A 20,842-nucleotide genomic window follows, 5' to 3' on the forward strand; every position below is an offset into this window, starting at 1 on the left:
AGCTGAAGACCTATAATGCAGAGGAGAAGGAGCTCTTCTTCTCTGTAGCTCCATATCACACCTTGTGGGTGTTTTCCTTATCAAAATGAATATTCAAATTGTGGGAAATAATGGATAAAGATTGACATGTTGGTCTGGGAGATAGATGGATGTATTGAGGAAGAAGTCATGGTTCATGCTGAAAATGGGGTTCAGCATCTGTGGAGCTGTTTTCCAGGGTCTGTGGCTACCCGTTTGCTCAGGGAATTTAAAATTATATTGGATTGTGGTCTGATAAGAAGAGTGCCACACTAGCGAGAACATGGTACTTATTGCCATTGCATCTTCTCATTTGTTCTTTCTATGATCATGATATATTGATTGTATATAGTGGTAATGCATCATGTGAAGTTACAATCTAAGTGAGGGTTGCTCATGGCAGGAACTATTATTGAGCAAGGCTAGAGACATGGGGGCTATAGAGTGCACACTTCTGCATCCATCTTCCTACAGACCTCTCGCTGACAGCACAATTTAGCCTTTGAGACTCAGGATTCAGCCTTTGGAAACCAGCTCAAGTTTAGCAGGCGGTGAGAGTCAGTCTGATGGAAAGTGGAGTGTTTATAGTATGAGTTGTGCTGCAGTTGAAGCAAGTTCTTGTTTTCTTATGTTTTGATCTCTGCAGAAAAGTGTTGGAAAACATCACTCCAGCTGTATTTTTGTCGTGCCTAGAGAAATACGTCTGCAAGACTTGACTGGAGGGGGAAATACAAAAGGACCCAACAGTCTGTGTAGAACTTCTTTGTTTGAGATAACCAAACAACATAGAGATCCCTGAGTTTATGGCCAGGTTGTGTTGTTTATTTGGTACTTCTGCCAGCCAAGGCAACATCTGTGTATTTAATACCCAGTGTGTTTGTGCCCCGTGTCTGCCCAGTGGCTGAGTGGCTGATAAAGAGAAACAATATATCAGCTGTACGTTGCTGGCTTGGTTAAAAAGATTCCCTGGAGATATAGAATCATAGAATGTCTCAAGTTGGAAGGGACCCATAAGGGTCATTGAGTCCCAGTCCCTGCTCCTTTTAGGACTGCCTAAAACTAAACCATGTGACTAAGAGCATCAGCCAGATGCTTCTTGAACTCTGACAGGCTTGGTACATGACCACTTCCCTGTGGAGCCTGTTCCAGTGCCTGACCACCCTCTCAGTGGAGAACCTTTTCCTAACATTTAATCTGAACTTCATTCAGAAGCTTCATTCCACTTCCTCATGTCCTGTCACTGGTCACTAGAGAGAGATCAACGCTTCTCTCCACTGCCTCCCTTGAGGAAGATGTAGACTGTGATGGGGTCGGCCCTCAGCCTTCTCTTCTGCAAGGTGAACAAACGAGTGATCTCAGCTGATCCTCCTAAGTCTTGTCCTTAAGGGCTTTCATCATTTTGGTCACCCCCCTCTGGACACAGTCTATTAGTTCGGTGTCCTTATACTGAGGTGCCCAAACCTGCTCTCCTTGATGATGTGTCCGTGTGTATAATTTTTCTCCAGACACAAAAGGTCGTCTCCAGGGTCAGCCTTCAGGTGCAAAGTTGAGCCTTCAGCAGCAGAAAGGGGTAGGACTGTAACTAGGGGAGATCAGCCATGGAAGTGTTGTGCATATAATGGATCACTGTTGCGTATCGGGGCAGAATTCCATGTTGATGTCTTGGCATCAGAAGTGCCTGTAAGGAGAAAGTAGCCAGAGCCATGAGGATGCAAGTGCCTGCAATGCTAGTTACCATCTGTACTCATGAAAAAGAGAGGAAAGCCTGTGGAATGAAACCCTTCCTAGACAGAACACCTGAAAGAGAGGATTCACATGGCCCCAGTTTGTGTGCCTGCTGCACTACAATAGCTGCATGACTATGAATTCTTATTTTCCACTCTGGCTGTGACAGTTTTATGTCTCCTTCATTTTTATGGGTATGGGCCAGTGCTAGGAAACTGGATCAGAGACAGTGGATGTCAAACAACTGCAACCTGTGCAACTGTTGCTGTGCGTGTGCTGTGGACTGCTCTCTGTCCTAAGGCTCACAACCTAACTGTTGATAGAATGAAGTTACCTCACCTTTGAAAAGCTTGAGAGGAAAAGATTAAAATAATCCCCTTATTATATCACTGTTTTCCAGCTATGCTTGTACCAAACACCTGCAGGATCATGCTGTTGCCAAGTTGTGTGTAGGGCAGTAATGCTGGGTCTGAGGCATTTGTTAGAGGGCAAATCCTATGCTTTTCTAGGATGACAGCAGACACTGGCCTTGCTTCTTCAGGCCATTACCTCAGTTACATCACTAAGTTAAAGCCAAAATGTCTGTATTAGAATACATGCTATACCAAGCATACCTTTAGTGGTAAACCAAAAGATAGCAGCAGCTGTGGCTAAAAACTTAATTCATGTTGATGTGAGGTCTTGTGTGACTTTGAAAGCCAGGAAATTCACAGTGCTATGGTTCAAGCAGCAGCTGAGGATGTTCTGTTCAGACTTACTTACATATCTCAGCCTGGTAGACAACACTTTTTATGTACAGAAACAGGTATGCACATGCCAAGTAATGGTGCTTAGATAGAAAAACAAGACGATAAAATAATGCATCTTCAGATGCTCTTGTGAACTGCTCTCAAGTGGGTTTCCTGGGCAAGTCTGATTCATCTGCCAGTGAGGAGAGGCACGGGAAGCTAGGAGGAAGCAGAGACAGGACACCTGACCCAAACCAACCATAGGGGTATTCCATATCACAGCATGTCATGCCCAGTGTAGAAACTGGGGGGAGTCACTCAGAAGGGACCAATCTCTGCTCAGGTCAGGCTGGGGATCAGTCAGCTGGTGGGGAGCAATTGTATTGTGCATCTCTTGGTGGTTTCTTGTCTATTTTCCTTGGGGTTTACACCCTCCCACCCTTTTCAGTACTCTTATATTTTACTTTATTTCAAATATTAAACTTCTTATCTCAACCTGTAGGTTTTTCCTTTTTTCCAGTTCTTCTCCCCATCCCACCATGGTGGGGCATAGGAGTGAGTGGCTGCGTGGTATGTACTTGCTGGCTGGGGTTAAACCATGGCATAGTGTTTAATCCCTGTGGCATTAGATGTAATTTGTCATATTTTGGCTCACAAATCTGTGTTGTTTTACTGTGTGGTCATTTGCTTGCTTTACACACCCATACATTGATGAACTGATTATTATACATGGATAAATATCCAATTCTATAATATGATCGCTATGAAAGGCAATGTTTTGGCTTTATTCTGTTGGTTTTTGTTTTTTTTAAATTCAAATAGATATCAGATGGCCTTGTCCTGCAAGGGTTATAACTCAAATCTTCAAACCTCTGTTGATCCAAGAGGAGTGGGAGAGGAGTGAGGGCAGAAGGAACACCTGTAGAGTTTTTGGATGTGATTCAAGCAAGATGGGGTTTCAGGGACTTGACCAAAGTCAGGAAAATCACATATGACAAGGAAGGTTCAGTAGAGCATGAGGTCTGTATTCCTGGGGCACAGCCACCCACCTCACGAGCCAGCCTGCCCTTCTAATGCCTCTGTGCAAAGTTTAATTTAGAGGCTTTCTAAAACTAACACCCATGTCATGCAAAGTACAGAGTATTAAGCACTGGTGGTGAGGAATCCTAAAGGTCAATGGTAGGGAGAAGTCTCTGCAGATGGAAGGTGCTTGGAAAAGTGATGACTTTGGAGAAGATATGATGAAAATCTGTCAAAATTTCAGAGGTATGGACATATCAGTAGGAAAGTATTTCTCATTGTTAATTCTATTGTAAAAGCTAAGGGGAAGCACATCAAACTAGCTGATGGCAAGTTTAAAATGAACAAAATGAAGTTACTTATACAGTTGGTATTGGAGCTCTTCATTACAGTCAGCTCTGGAGGTTACAAAAAGCACTTACAAAAGTGTGTGTAAGTTAATTAAAGAGAGACATCTGTAAACATCTAGTACAAAGATATTAACTGTGCTTCAGGATGTGAGTCTCTGCAAACTGTGATCGGTGATAGTGGGACAGTAGGCTAGAGAAGCCTCCCTTAAGGCCACTGCTGCAGATAGGATAAGAGGCAGCTGGACCTTTGCACCTTTGTCCTGACTGCTGGCAGATATTTGGACTTGGCAATCTTAGAGGTCTTTTCCAACCTAGCTGATTCTAGGGTTCTTAGATTCCTAACGTGCTCATTGCCCAGAAGGGGACAGAAGTTTCCACAGTCCACTCAGGTTGGGCCAACGCTGTCGATGGCTGTAGAAGAGTAGAAAACACAAGAAAAGTGCCACGAAACACTGGGTCAAGTGATCACTACTGTAATTTTCCACAGGAACCAAACCTGTCAGAGGACAAAACTCTAACCAGGAGCACCCACCTTCAGCGGAGATGGTGAATGGTTTCATTATGGTTTACACTGGGACCTCCCGGACTAATGTGTTTCCAAGAGCATTCAAGCTTTCCCTTTGTGCTTTATCTGCTTTTCTTCGTGCTAATAATCGCAGAACCAACTTTAGTTGATTAAGTCTATATTCTCCTAACAATGTTTTGGGTTTGGTTTGGTTTTGTTTTTTGTTTGGTTTTTTTTTCCCCATGTTAATGACTTGCTCTGATAAAAATGCAAAGATTTATCATAGGATTTCTAATGAGGATAAAGCCTCAGATGTGGCTTGGTTTATTAGAGATGCAGTGACTGCAAGACCAAGTGTAGAAAAGAAAAGCAGGCAGGTAGTTAAGGCTGCAGGAGACCAGGATTAAAACTTGTCTCTAACAGATTTTTTGACTTTGGGCAAAGCAGCCAGTCTTTGTTCCTGTAAAATGGAGCTGGAGAACCTCTTTCCCTCCAGACTTTGTGTAACTTGCCTGCTAGATCCTTCAAACAAAGGCTTTGCTTCCCCTTCTCTCACTCGTCTTCCTAATGGAATTATTGCCGTTTTTAGGGCTTCTGGAAAAGCTCTGGAAATCTACCTCTTTAGACACAGTATATCCACACAGAGCCCTGTGCTCCCTGTCTTTGCCCTGAGCTGAATATAAGAAAGGTCTGACCTGAAATCCAGGCAACTTCTTTACACCAGTGCTGTGCTGTCAGCTGGGCTTTCCAGACTAGCAGGAGTGCAGTGCCTCTGGGTCGGGGCTGGCGAGCATCCAGTAACTTGGGGCACAATAAATGAATGCAGTTCTGCCTGCAAAAGGTGCCGCAGGCAGAGCTGGAGTTGTCTGCTCTGTGCTGGATTGATAGCAAATGAAAGCTTTTGCTTGGGTGTTTTGAAGTGATGGATCTTGGGACTTGGTTGCAGGTGAGGCTCAGTCTGGAAGTGGTATTTCAGACACATGGAGATATAAAAATGTTTGAGAGTGAGGTCCCTGAGTGTCAGGGTGCACCCTAAGGGAGATGAAACTGTGAGCAGTACTGTGATTGGCAGCGCAGGGACCTCAGGAGCCAGGGCTTATCCCATAGCACACCAGCAAGGCAGCAGGATGGGTCAGTGGTGGTAGCCAGGTTCAGCTGAGAGCCCAGAGCACCAGACATGTCCTTTGATGAAAGAAGTTTAACTCCAAGCCAGAAAAGTGACTCTGAGTCAGGATTAGCAGGGTATATTGCCAAGTTTCAAGCTCAAGGCAAGAGCTTGAAAACAGCTTCAATACAAAGGAAGGGAATAATTATCTGAACTTCTAGAAGCAGGAGGTGATCTCTTAGTCCTTGAACAATGTGGAGCCTGTACTTGCACAAACCAAGAATTCATCCTTATTTCTGCAGCTTCCAAATCAAACTGATACTGGCTCCAAATGATGATGTGTGGCACCTTTTCACTGTTGAAGCTTTAAGCCTGGTGCCGGGAAGGTGTTGTAGTGAGGTTATAGGCCTTGTCTGGGCTACTGTGGTGTTCATACATTGTCACTAAGTCCCGAAACTCTTAAATGCCATCCAGTCTAGTGAGCTGAAGGGTTTCTCTGAGAGCCTAAGGAAGGAGCAGGCAGCAGGAGACTTTGTGCATCACCATCCAGGATGGCAGGCAGTGCTCGTTCAGTGAGCATACCCTGATAATAAGAAGATGGGGAAACAACTCCAAGCTTAGAGATACTATTGAGATACTATTGAGTTTTACGTCTGAAAGCAAAACAAAACCCCAACTGCCCACAAATTTGTGTTCCTTGGAGACAGTGGCTATGGAAACATTGCCTCCTTGAGGTTTGGTTCTTAGCACTCAGATCTTACTTCATTGCAGAATAGAAGAATAATGTGAACATAGCTCAAACTCACCAGTCAATGAAAAGTGGAAGTGCAGTATCTATGGGTTTTTAATTCTGATTGTGCTGGGAATCATCTCTCTCAGGAACAGTTCTTATCGACTGACTTTAGCTGGTTAAGGCCAGTTAGCACTTAACCTCTCAGTCCAGCACTTGAACATCTGTATAATAACATATCATTTATAAAGCTGTCATGCAGCTCACTGGAGTAATTTGTATTTGTGGTATCTTTAATGAATCTTCTGATTAAAAGGTGAAGTGTAGTAGCATTAATATCTTCCTTACTACTCAGAGTATGTTCTGAATCCTCTTGTGTATGCAGACAATTTTGGTCTGTGTGTTGAGTCCTCTTAACTGTAGTTAAAGTATACTCCGCACAGTTAAATAACCTTGGTTTGACAGAGTTCTTTTTTCTTAACAATAATTAAAGGTTTTTAGATAAATTTGGTGGTTTTCTGTGACCCAGAATAACAGCTGCAGATTGTAATAAACAGCTCGAAACCAGATCGCATACTAATTGGGCATCGTGACAGCTCAATTCTCAGCAGTGCAAGAATACTAGCAACTTGGGGTTTTTTTCCATATATAAACTCAGAAAACATTACTCTTCTCAGCATTGGTCCCTGGCTGGCAGGTGCATTGCTGGTATGTAATGACATCTACTGGCAGCCACAAGTTTGCAAAGTGTCCAGCACTTGTTCCTTTAGACAAATTCTCTGCCAAGTTCCACTGGCAGTGTGGAAAGGAAGCATGAGAGGAAATATTGCCAACTTCATGCTGCTTCTGATAGAGCTTTGGGGTGGCAAAACAGATTGCCTTGATTCTGTTGTTGATAGCTGTTGTTTGGATGCAGGATGCTCCTGAGAGCGATATTGCAGTGCATAGGTATGGATTAGCTGCCTGTTAGGTAGAAAATGGAAAAGCTTTCCTAATAGTCTGGAAGTGGATCTCGTAGCCTAAAGAATCACAGGAAGCTGAAGCATTTACACTAAGCAAGTTGCTATCATCGGTCTATCAAGGGCATTCGAAGTGTTCCCTGCTCCTCTTCCTGGTACATGTTTTCACATCTATCTAGTTAAGTAGCCAGATTTTTCCCTTTTCACTGTTCAAAGTTGTTGCCAGGCTGAATCTTCATGTTCATGGCTGAGAAAGTGCAGGTTCCTTGTCCATGGGCTCTCTGAAGGTGCAGGTGAGCCCATGGCAGCCCTGTGTTTCACAATGTTCTTTTGTAGCACAAGTACAACCCTGGACATCTTTAGCTTTCCCTTTAGGGGGTCTCATCCTTTCTCTTAAGCACTACCTAGAGATTTTATGTTTCTCAAATCCTGTTTTCTTTGACCCTGACAGAAAGATATTGATTTATGTCTCAGACCCTGCTAGGTAATGAATATGCACATAGTAGCAAGTGCCAGATGAGAAAAATGTGGGGTATTTTTAATGATAAATGTTTGTTTTCTTGGTGAAACGGTGCATGGACCATTAGTGGTTGTTATTTCAAGAGAATCTAATACATCTGGTGGTATGAATGGGTTTGGGGCTCTGGAGACTCATTTTGTCTTTTGGACTCTATATCATTCGCTCAACAAGGGATCTTGGCCTTAGCTTTCCCCCTTCTTTTACCTCAAGTAAAACAGGAAGAATGAGCGTGACCTCTGATGCACTCTTGAGATGAAAAAGACCTGGGGAGCAGCATCATGTTATAAATTAATGTGTTTCATTGGACCAAAACAAGTTACAATTTTAGAAAGATTTAACTGAGCAGTATCAGGTATGTTTGGTAGTCAACAGAGGTGTATCATTGCAGGTTATAAGTAGCTGGTGATAAGACTTAAGGCAAGATGCTGTCTCCACTTTGGGCACAATGTTCAGAGAGTGATGTGGAGAGATGTTGCTCAATGCAGAGAGCAGTGAGAAGAATGATCAGTGATTTTGCAGATATAGCCAGCAGGGAAGATTGAAAGAAATGAGCTCTGCAAGGAGGGGAGAAATCATGGGCTGGATGATGTAGTTAATCTTGAGGAAAAGCTTTCTACATACTTCCATGAGGCATCAGAATGAGGCAGCTAAGGGGTGAATGTATATCAGCAACAGCAGATGTTTAAGTGCAGATTGATGCTGAGTTTGGAGTGCTCTGACACAGACCTCCTCTGCCATAATCTGCTCTTCTTGGAACTACTGAAATTGAGAGATGTGTGGAGACTGCATCAGAAACTTCTCAGAGTAAAACAAAAGGAATTAATAGGTTTTTCTTGCAAGGCAAAATATCAACCAGTACGTGACAAATCATCCACAGCAACAAAACTATTTTATGCACTATTTATAGATGTAAAGACATAAATTAATCAGTGTCATGATACACAACTGAGTTATTTTTTTACTTCAATGAATGCTTCCCCTGTAGCAGTTGGCAAGCTGTTTGTCTGGTCCTGAGCAGGAGCAGATGATCAGGGAGCATCAGTTTGTACTTTGAGACAAGGAAGTTTTTGGAGAAAAGCTGTTATGTTTTTAACATTTCAAAGTGTCTGACAAATGCATCTTTGATTGAGAAACCTCTTGCCCCAACCATGCAAACAAGAAAAAATGGAATTCCAGTAATTACTTGTCCTGCTTCTGTGAATCCAGCCTGTTGTAGTGCAGTTTATCTCTCAGGTTATTCCTCTGTGTAGTGGTGGTACTATGGAACCAACTGATTCCAGTTATCTTTTACCTCCTGTTGATTATGTTCAATCATAATTAGGTCTTCAAACCATTTGCTGTTTCTTAATTTGAACATTTCAGAAACTGATTGAGCTCTTCTAGCTGTTGAACAAATTCCAAGCTCCCCATTGTACTCTTCTGTGATCTTCCTGTTGCAAAGGTAGGTGTTTTCTTCAAGTAAGTGCTCCACTTGAGGCAGGCTTGATTATAGATGAACCAGCAGTTAAATAGTTGTCAAAGGTGTCTGACCACCCCAGTCTTTCAGTCAGTTACTTATGTAGTAAATGGAATGTTGCAGCAAGGATGCAGCTAACATGACACTGATGAACAGGATCTGGGATGCTAATGACAGCTTTGAAGTCTTAAGGATGTTTCCAGGCTGTTTGAACTCTACAGTGACTTTGATCAGGGTATACCTATGTACCAAATCAGTAAATTCTGATTCATCTTCTTTCCTGCAGTGCCAAGCTTTTGGGTGACCATGTGTCAGATTATCTGCTACATAGCTGTAATTCTACATATTTTGGTGCAAAGGTTCTTCATAGAAAGACGTCTGTTGGTATCCATGAAAAATGATGCACCTGCTCTCACCAGAAGAACAATAACTAGGATCATTTGATGAAAAGTCAGAAGGACCCTTCTGCTCTCATGGTATTATCCATGATGTTCATGATAAGGTTTAATGGTTCAGAGACACCCCTTAAAGACAAAGTGAACTCTCTTGAATTTCTCATAGGGAAGTACCTTTTGAGCCATTGACTTCTATACAATGAATTGAATAAAATCTTTGATATGTTTGTAATACTAAAAAGGTGGTAATTTTTATTTAAGCAGCTGGGTTTCCTTGATAGATGAGCCAGACTTCTGACTTCTACTGACTTCTTTGTATCGTTTGCACATTAGCTTTCTGTTTATTGCATCAGAATATGATACAGATACCAAGCAGAGATTTTCTTCATTTCTTAGAATAAACTAAAATGAACTCCAAGTTGAGATGAATGTCTCATTTCTGGTGGAAGCAGAAGATAATGCCAGTTTGGTGTGAAATTTGCCAGGATATTAATAGGGTTTTAGCATCATTAAGCTAATAGAGTCCTGTATCTTTGAGAATGGCAGTCATTTGTGCTGCCTGTTTGGTCAGAAGCTTTTGAAGATAGAGCTGGGTGACTTATATCCACTGCAGCTCTGCCTCTCAATTAATTTACAGATCCTCCCTGGCTTTTAATGAAGCCTTTTTCTTTACCATTCTGAAAAATAAGAGAAACCTCAGACTTACAATATTTGTCAAATAAATGTTTATTTTTCATGGCTGCTGGAGACAAAGTTGTGCAATCTTTCATTTCAGCCTCCTTAAGCTCTTGAATAGAAAAACGTAGAAAAGGAAGATATTACATCCTTCCAGACAATGTAGTCTTTTGGAAGTGTTCTCAGACACTTGAGCCTGAAGATCACATTCAAGTGGAGACATCTCTTTTGTCCTCCTCTCCTTTTCTCATCAAACTGCAAACAGTTTAGTTTGTAACCATGGATCAGCAGTAGGTCACTCACTTGTGGTCTTCTGATTCATTCTTTGTGAATGTCAGGTTTCCAGATTAAAAGCAGGCCAAAGAGCCAGGAGCAGGAATGAATAAACTTCTTAAGCACTGACCTAGGACAGAAGCAATCTGGAGTTAGTTTCTGTCTATCTTTGTCCTAGACTCTGTGACCTTCCATATGTCTTCTGCTCAGTTACACCTCTGACTCATCAACTTCATGAGATGAAAGCAATATTACAGTTGCTATAACTTCCTTCTTATTTCACAGGGATGCTGTGATGTTAATTAACAAAGGACAGAGGGGTGTGTTAATGATGAAGGGGTAACACTGCATGGTTCCATTTTGCTTCTGTTTCCATTTCATCTTACCCATTTCATTCTGTTTCTCTTCATCACTTTCTATTTTGTCTCCTACCATTGGTACAGATCCACCAGTTTACACAGTTGTCAATATGCTGAGTAGGTGATTCATGGGCTTCTGCTTGGCAGGTTTCTGAAGGTCTCCCAAAGACACCTTTATTGATATTTTGTGTCAGGGTTAGAAATATTGTATTTAATTTTAGGATTAGAAAAAGTGGCACTTTTGTGATAGATGTTGGCCAGTTTGGAAGACAAAATAAATGTATAAAATTGAGCTTAGAATGGTCCATCTTCTTTCTGCTCTGTACGCTGAAGGAAAAGTCCAGTGATTTATTTGAATTTGACAGGCAAATGGGAATGTAACCATGTGTTTTGGACTGATTTTCCCCCATTATTTGCTTGTTTAACTTGCTCTCATTTCCATTAATGTGGGCCACAACCCATGGTTTGAAATGAAATGTCTGATTATAGGCCACAGCTGTTCTCTAGTTGGAAGAAACATTTGTAAACTTGGCAGCTACTTGAGGAGTTGCAAGTGGAAGAAAGAAAAGCACTTAAACTTGAGTGGATTGCTTAAAGGCATCAATGAGGGTTTATTCCTTTGTGTGCTTCTGATGGCTTTCTAGAATCAGGTCATACTGATATCTTCTATTTTTTTGCATACCTGCCTATCCATTCTTTCTCTAATTTATATCTCTTTCTTCTCAGAGAAATTCATCTATGAGGCTGGATATGGTTAAATTCCTGTATTAGTTGCTCCCACTCTGAGAAAACACATCATCTAGCAATTAAGGTTACGCACTTTGTCATTTCAGAGTTAGGTCCACTCAGCCAAGTGAGGCTGTACATAGGATGTAGTTATAATGGTCACAGACAATACATGTATAATGCTCAGCTGATTCTATGAAGATCACTGTACCCAAGCAAGGTGAATTGTTGGATGGTATGCAACAAATTAAGCTATATGTGCATATGGTGAGCATGTCAAGGAAGGTTTGTTTAAAAACAAGCCAACCTTTTTGGCCATGGAGGGATCACTAACCTAGACAGGCATGATCTGGTAAATCCATGTGTTGCTGGTATACCATGAAGACATCCTTATTCAAATGTAGGAATGGGTAACTCTGCCAAAGCAAACTAATAAAGGAACCTATGTTGGTGTTTCCATACTTCCCCATCTCGCCTCTCTGTTTTTAATAGATGATATGCTTGAAACCAAGGGGAGTATCTTCATTTTTTGTCACCCCAGTATCCTGTCTGCAGCAGCTGAGTTTCCTGTGCTATGAATTTTCTCATAATGTGGTATTTCCTTTTGTCCATTGGGTCTGGACAAAACATGTACCCATGTAAACCCTGCTTTAAGACCCCCCAGGAAGAACAGAAGTAGTGCTTGGGCCTTGCTTTGTACCTATTGTGAAGCTCTGAACATTTCCTTTCTAAAGCTAATTCAAAATTCTATCATTTTTTACTGAATTCTTCTTTAACTTTTTTTTGTTTTCATATGGCTCAGAAAACATTTTGCTTGCAGAATTGATACCAGCTCTTTGAAGAGTGAAAGAGGGAGTTTTCAGAGTGATTTGTCTGATGCTACATTCTCAGTGTTCAGTATTTTGGCATCTTCCTAAGCCAAGCTGCCATATTTGTTAATGCACTTTATCACAGATACCACTACCTACACACTTGAGTTTTTGTCTACAAAACTATTGACCAAGGAAGCAATAGGTCACCTACCTAAAATGAAAAACACTTCAAAAATGTGAGCTAACTCTAAGGGTATGCTGCCTTGGAAGGTATACTCTGTTCCCTTCCTTATCAGTAGTCTCTTCTGGTTTTGCTGCTTCTTCCTATTTCCCTGGTCCTTCTTATCTTCCTGTTCTGGTTTAGATGTTTCTCCAGAAAGGGCCAACTTTTGAAGTTCAGACATCCATAAAGTAGATGAGTGGCAGTAGAAATGCATGGCATAAACAGGTAGGGTTACCTGTCAGCACCAGAGTCCCATATGGTTGAAGCTGGGAATGCAGCCAGCCTGGTGAGATATTGTATTATTTTTATCCCTCTCAGTAGCACAACCAGGTTTGGCCTTGATGCAAGGAATGTGATGGGCTTATCTTCCCCAGGGTTGCCAAAGCCTACCTGTTTTCCCAGTGTGGTGCCTGCATCCTCCAGCCCAGAACATTTTCACACTGTGTCCTCTTGGCAGCTATTTCATTGGCCTGTGCTCTCTGCTATTGCTTTATTATATTTACACATTGCTTGCAATTATAAACTGAGCTTTGGAGCATAGTGACTGTCACTTGATATTTATTCATACAGTGTCCAGCAGAGTGACCCAATCAGGGAACAAATGAGGCATTACTGTAATTCAAGTGAATAATTGTAGAATAACTACTGAAAAGTGAAAAATGGCTTTTATAGAAATATATAGCTACCTGTGCACTATGTAACCTCTGCATGCTGACAGTCTGTGTCAGTATATGGCTTCATTGCTTCCATTACCTCCCTGCCCTCTCTTGCTCAGCAGCATCTGCTTCCATGTGACTGACTGCACTTCACAGCTATATGGCAAGAGAAGTCCTCTCGTTGCTTTAGATCAGATGGCAATTTGACAAGTATTTTGGCAGTGGTGAATTAATCTTTAGCTAACTTTGAAGGAAATGTTTGATTAAAGGCCACTGGATGTGCAGCACAGAGGATGAAACTAAACTTAAGTGGCTGGCTTTCCAGTGGATAAGGAAATGACAAGCTGCTCATGAGTCTGCAAAGGAAAAGTAATTGGGAAAATCTGTTGCTTTCCTTTCAAGCCCGATTGTTTAAGCTGTAACCTTCCCAACAAGAACTTTTTATAAGAGCAAGTAGCGATAAGACAAGGGGTAATGGCTTTAACTGAAAAAGGGTAGGTTTAGATTAGATATAAGGAAGAAATTCTTTACTGTGGGGGTGGTGAGACAATGGCACGGGTTGCCCAAAGAAGCTGTGGCTGCCCCATCACTGGCAGTGCTCAAGGCCAAGTTGGACAGGGCTTGAAGCAACCTGATCTAGTGGAAGGTGTCCCTGGCCATGGCAGGGGGTTGGAACCATATGAACTTTGAGGTCCGTTCCTACCCAAACCATTCATGATTCTTTGGTAACTCTTCTTGAACACTGTTATTTCAGGCTCCTGTGATTTGTTCTTCAGCCGCTTTTGTCATTTTCTAGCTGCAACTTTCCTTGGCTTTAGACAGTGGTTTCTAGGATATATGCACCAGTAGACCCCTCAACACACAAGTGTTGGAGGGAGAGAGGCAAGCTCATCTGCTAACCCAACTGACCTAATTGATGAGGCTATGGGAAGGGAACCTTTTGGCTATGCCAGCACTTCCCTAGGCCTTAGCAGCACACTGAGTACAATGGTTGGGATTTTACCTGATTAAAAAAATCTGGTGGACAAGTTGGAAAGAAAATGTGATTTTTCTGCAAATGCAGTTCATGAAGTTGGTTAGTGAAAAAGAAGATATTTGCTTAGTGATGTGGATTGCTCTGCCAGCATGACTCCATTCCAGTTAGCTGCATTGTCAGTGGGGTTGTGGCAACTGGCTGTGAATTAAGGGTGCAAGCTGTTGGTTGCTTTCCCATCCCTGCCTGTCACAGATACTTTGGTTCTCTGCAAGCACACCAGCACCAATGCTTTTCTGTTTCCTGCTCCCTTCCAATGCTTTATTGAGCTCTTTGGAGTGCTCACTGGATTATATATTCTCTGAGCATGGTGCATCCCTGAAGCTTTTCTTCCCTGCTTGGTGATCCTGGTCCAAGGGTGGCAGTTAAGACTGACCAGCTGTCTGTGGCATGTATGGTCACCAAAAGGGAGAGTCAAAGTGCCTTCCTTTAAATGCCTGTGTACCTCTTGGTTGTGAGGGCCAACAGATCTGCTCTGGGCTCCCCATCTTTGTAAACAGCTGCTTGAGATCCGTTAAAAGTCAAAAGGACAAAATTGTGCTGCTTTAGTTAATAAATAATGAATACAACAGGAAAGCATTTTTCTCTTTCTGGGGTGCTATTGTCTTAGGAGGTAAGTAATGTCTGAGAAGAGTAATCTTATTTTGAGAGATTTTCGACTCCAAATTGGATAAACCCTGCACAACTTGGTCTGACTTCAATGTTGATGTTGTTTGGAGAGGGAGGTTGAACTAGAAACAATATGAGGTCCTATGAACACTGTGCACTAAACTTACTGACTACTATGATTAATTTGTGCAGCTGTGCTGAGGAGCAGGCACTTCATGGAGAATAAAAGGAAAAAGTTAACCAAATTCCTGTACTTTGCATGGAAAAGACACATTTTTTCTTTTACCTACGCTGCCCACTTTGTCATGGAACAGCACTTCCTTCAAGTTGTATCAGCCTCTTACAGCAAATGATTTCCTTAAAACTGACATTTGCTTTTTGATGGCCTTTCTACCCCACTAAGAAGCCATTCAAATACAGCAGATCTGACCTTCATGAATGTGCAGTTAGCAAGAAACTTAGTTGTAAAAGTATCCAGTGACTTTAATTTGCATATACAGCACAGATACTCGTATCTTTTATTAAAATATAAATATACCAAATATACCTGTAAATAAATGAGGCCAGTTTTTTTCACTCTGACGTTGGATCCTTGCCCTTGGTGTCCATCCATCTAAATCTGTTGGACTACTTATGCAGGAAAAATATGTCACAAATAAGACTGAATGTGATAGAATTTGACCTGAATTTATCTGCATATGTAGGTAATCCTCTTTAAGTATATATACAGGCAACTATAAGTAACCTCTGTAAGTATATGCAGGTATGCATCAAGTGCTTAGTCATGTTAATGCTCTTTCAAAAGGATTCTTCTATGTAACTGAGTTTTTACAAAAGTAAATGGGGAAACACCTTTCAGTCACTTCAGTCTGCTTTGTGGCATGTCATTTGCCAGCAGTGCTAGTGGCTTTACATCCCACAAATGGGTGTCTGCTCTTTCAGGTAGAAGAGACACTGGTAATAGCCCTTTAAAGGACTCATGACAATATCCCTTGTAAAATCCAGTCCTATTGATAAGGTCTGGGTTGAGTGGATTCGAAGGTTATATTTTGGTGTAATGTGAGCACGTAAAGGGGAAAGAATTTCCACATTTGGGTTTTTTTGGGAAATTCCCATGCCATTGGACATTTGCTGTGTATGTTGGCTGTGCCAAATTTCGAGTCCTTATTCTTTGAGATGAGGCAGCAAGAGAGTTTCTCAGTGAAATGTTTCTGTGCTTCAAATGATTTTATTGAACCAGCATATGTCTCAAATCCTGTTCTCAGTAAAAGACTGGTTCTGGGTGATGTTTACAAAAGGGTGGAGAGGAGGGATGAGCCAGAGGAAGACACTGGAACTGAGAATTGAAGATGAAGCTGTTTGAATATGAGCAAGTTACAGGTGACTGAGAACAGCATTGTTACAGCAAGGAGGAGAAGTTTGCCTCAACTCTCAACAAGTTATAACTGCACTATCCAAAATGCACAAACATGCCAGAGAATGGTGTGGCATTTCATAAGAGGTATTATTTCCATTGGTGGTGTAGGGTGAAGAAGGCCCCCCTGGCTTTCCTGGACTGAAAGGGGATAAAGGAGAAAAGGTAAGTCCAAGTCTTTATCCTCATTTTACCGTGAAAACCTTGAGTTTATAAAGCTACTGTGAAAGGCTTATGGAAACAGGCCCTTTTCTAAGTCTTTTGTTTTACCTCTGTGTTTTCTTGTTTTGTGTTGTCAAGGTCAGGAGCTTTCTCTAAACCTTGTAAAACTCTAAAACAGAAGAGTGGAACAGAACAGAAGCTCAGTGCTAATGTCTCCATATACAGAAACATTTCTGTTTCTGAGTAACAAATAACTTTTGGATTGAGATGACCTTAGCTGATACTGTGTCATCAATCTTATTTGGGGTGGGGGAGAAGGAAAAATAAGTTATCCTGCACTGAGCTTGCTCTGTCAAATAGCGTGTTAATGTCAGCAACAGCCCCTACAGAGACTGTGAATAAATGTTTCCATTGAAATGATTCTCCTCATTCCTTATTCATGTCTTGATGTGTTACTCATGTCCTTGCACTTGCAATGGGTGTTATTATTGTGCTGATGGTGATTCTGTTATTACAGGGGTACCTGGGCTCACCTGGCCTCCCTGGGAAGGATGGAGCAAAAGGAGAAGCTGTAAGCCTTTTTGTACCTCCCCATGTAATCGCTGCCTTTCAGTGTGAGGCAGGCAGTGGAAATCAATCTGTATTGAGTGAAACATGTCTTGGGGATTTGTATGGTCATTTTAGGAGCAGCAGAAACAAACGGCAGGAGGTTAATAGCCCCAGCACTCTCCCTCACAGGTTTGCAGTTTTATGGATTAGCCATCCTGATTTGCTTCCATAGCACCTCTACTACCATTCATTAAGATGGAAAAGGGGGCAGTCGTGGCAGCCTGTAGCTTGGGGCCCACTGCTGCATCTGTGCTGGTTAATAGCTCCAACTCCAGAGCATGGCCATTTGTTTTAAGTCTGGCAAAGAGTCATTGGCTGGTGGAGATTGCAGGACTGCAGGGGACCATTTTGTACTTCCACAGTGGACAGGGGTAAGAAAAATAGGTGTCTTGGTCACAGAAGCAAGCACCTGAACTCCTCATGTGCACTGCTAAAAGCTAATAGCAAGGAAGAGGTGCAGTGTTAGCTCAAAGAAGGAGGCAGTGTACCAAATACCGCCTTTAAGAGAACTACAGATGAAATGTAAAAACACAAACACATTTTCCAGTATTTAAATATCATATTCCAGCATCTAAATTACATATTCCAGTATGTCAAGCAGATACAAGTGTGTTTTAGATCTTTCCCTCTTTTCCTGCTTGATCACCATCCCTTTGAATTCTTTTCATCCCAGTGGTGGACCTTTATCATTTCATTTGCTGTCCATTTATTTGTAGCAGTCATTTGGTGGTAACTTGAGGAACTGACCCTTTGGAAGGGCAGGCATACACTAAAGTAGTGATACACAGCAGAAAACCTCTTTTCTTTCTGTTGCCTACATCCTGTTACTGCTTTTTGCCACATTTATGGATAAAATGTGGTTGTTTTCCACAACTTCACCACATCACATGTGGCATGGTCTGGGCTTGGACAATAGCATGCCTGGACTGAGTTTCTCATAGGATGCATTTTTTGCACTGTAAAGACACCATTCCAAACCAAATGAATTACGTTATCTCCAAAGAATCTATGTTTGTAGACTGCAGTTGGTGCAAGCTGTTCACAGCTTAGGGAACTAATTTCTTGCTACTTAGGTGATTGTGTTTGAAGAGCAGATGAATAGCTTATTCAGTTTTCAGTTTGCCTCTTTCTGCTTTGATATGTGTGAAGAAAGCACACTACAGACTTTCAGATCTCTGGATAATGATGCTCAGGACTGTAGTTATTAGATAAAGCTTTCATTTCTGAGGCTGTATGTAATGATTATTTTGAGCCATCCTAGCTTTTATATATAAAAGGTTAGCATTTACCACCAATATTGCTGTTTGTTTTTTGCAGGGTGAACCAGGACAGCCAGGAGCATTTGGGCTGCCAGGGCCAGCAGGTCCAAAGGTAAGCTTTCTATTTCTTCTTTCTATGGGCAGGCATTGTTTTTTTTTCACCGACTCTTTATATGTATGGATTGCTTTTTGTTAATGACTTTCTCCATTCACCAGTGTGAATATCAGAAATCAAACTGCTCAGCCTCATCAGTGGTCTGCTAAGGTATGAGCAGTTAGGCAAGGTATGTAAAAAGAAGAAATACCTTTTGTTTAATCAACAGCCCAACTGGAGAAGGTAAAGAGAATGTGTTTTGGGGCACATGAGCCTTGCTTCATGTCTTAAGTAAGCACATCCAGCACTCACAAAGATACAGGTGAGAGTTATCCCTACTCTATGACTGGGAGAAAACAAATTATCATGGTGAGACCCTACTCTGTTTCTGCTTATTTTGGGGGCTTCAGTTTTGCACCAGTAGATAGTAGGACTTGTGACAATGCTTATATCACTGGGTTTGCTTCAAATAAGGCACTTCTGAATAGAGATCTGGTGAGACTTCAACGGGTGCCAGAAACCTGCCTAAATTTGAAGCCCTTCTCATGATTAATTCTTTAATCTCATTTCAAAGCCTTAGCTCTCCTTGCCTTGTTTCCTGGTTACTGAGGGGTAACTACCCCTCATTTAGTTTGTCTTGTTATAGCACAAAAAGAAGACGGTGAACTACATTAACAAGTGTTTTCAGGGGCATCATGCACAGCAAGGTCAGGTCAGCCTATGACTCAGTCTGACAACTCATTGATTGCCCAGGTTTATTTCACCCACTTTTCTCCTATGCAAATACTGACCTTTCAGAAATCCATCTTTCTGGAGGAGCCATATCTGGTCATCTAAACCTTCCATTGAATTTGCCTTTGTCCTTACACGGGTGTCAAGTACCTGAACAACTTTCTAGATACAGTCCTGATAGTCAGTTTCCTCTGTCTGAGAGTACTCAATAAAGAAGTTCATTTATACAGGTCCTTCTAGGTTCCTCAGCTGTGGAGAGGTTTTTGAGGGTATCAGAACTAACTGTGTGCTTATGGGTTCGTGACAATACTTGGTAGCCATCCCACAGCTCTCTGTGGGACCTATATTACCTTCATCAACATGAAGGGGTTGATTGTGGAAGCTGCATGGCAGCATGTTCAGCAGCTGTGAAGCAGGGATGAGCTGAGCTGGGTGGAGACACTGTGGATACAGTTTTGTCCATCAGTGGGATTTGGGAGTAGATGAAATGAACCGAATTAATCACCCAGAAGTGCCTATCAGCTGCATCTATTCTGTCATGTAAATAAATACATATTTTCTCTCTTTCTTTCATATTTCCTATAGTGGAATTACAAACCAATAAGCTATAAGATGCTTCTTGAGGTATGAAAGTTCCTCACCTTTGCTTTGCAAAGCTTTCACAAGCCAAGCTGAACTGAGACATCTATATCTACCTCCAGAAGGGCTTGATCCTGCACAATGCTCCTTATTTTCCATCAGGATCATCAGGTGCATAGAGTCCAGCCAAGCAGTGAGTTGATACTGAATAGATCAGCACTATGGGTTGGACAGGACAGGTGCTGGCAGGGGTGAACCTGTAGACATCTGACTAGACAGTGCCAAGTGCTCCCAGTGAGGAGTTTGGCCAACCCCAGCCTCTCAACTACAAAATGATTTTGTGCTTTCACAGTGACTTTCATTTCCCTCAATGGGTGCACTGCCTATATGCAGTGTTCTTGAGCTGGATTCTGACCTGAGCTATTTTAAGAAACCATCCTGACATTGGTGATGGGGCTTTAAAATATACAGTATGAATCCACACTCCTTTACTCTTCAGTGTAAACCTCAAGCATCTTGGTGATGTGGAATGAGGTGTGGAGACAGGCAATCAGAGGTTACCTCTCCAGTTACTGTTATAATGATTGGGTTTTTTTGCTAGATGACTTTTTTTATCATCAGCATCAATACAGTGTCTCTGGACTGTAACCCAGGCTCCATGCAGCACTGCCTTGCAGTTTCCCTGGTTGGCTGGGATTTGGTCCTTCCTGGCTCAGTCCACCTTTATTTGCATTGAGCCAGGCAAGCACAGTGCCCATTCAGCAACTGCATGTGCACCACAGAAAACTCAGCCCCCTGTTTATCTGATTGGCTCAGGGATTTCCAGTCTTTTCCTCAATGGGAATTGCCAGCACTTTCTTTTAAGGAGGTGCCTCACAGCTTGTACAGATCTCGCTGATTGTGTGAAGCTTCCACTAGGATAGGTAAAGGGAGAGCAGGCTTCTGGTGATAGGACTTCAGTCCACAGCGGTACCTCAATGAATAATGAGCCCATTAGGGTACATTAGGGTACATGTTGAGGCCCTCAGTGACATGGTTTAGTGGTGGTCTTGTCAGTCCTGAGGTAATGGACTTGATGATCTTAAAGGTCTTTCTCAACCTAGTTGGTGCTATGAT

At 41.9% G+C, this 20,842-nt stretch overlaps 1 protein-coding gene across 1 annotated transcript in view; it reads left to right on the forward strand.

Annotated features, from left to right (window-relative positions):
- COL22A1 (collagen type XXII alpha 1 chain) overlaps positions 1-20,842 on the forward strand; it is a 220,972-nt gene that overhangs the window by 101,077 nt on the left and 99,053 nt on the right. The window contains exons 13-14 of the mRNA XM_005145496.3: positions 16,971-17,024; positions 18,380-18,433. Of these exons, the coding sequence (XP_005145553.3) occupies positions 16,971-17,024; positions 18,380-18,433 (108 nt within the window). The remainder of the gene's footprint in view (positions 1-16,970; positions 17,025-18,379; positions 18,434-20,842) is intronic.

The sequence above is a fragment of the Melopsittacus undulatus genome, chromosome 1, assembly GCF_012275295.1.
Source record: "Melopsittacus undulatus isolate bMelUnd1 chromosome 1, bMelUnd1.mat.Z, whole genome shotgun sequence".
In the NCBI taxonomy this organism is placed as follows: domain Eukaryota; kingdom Metazoa; phylum Chordata; class Aves; order Psittaciformes; family Psittaculidae; genus Melopsittacus; species Melopsittacus undulatus.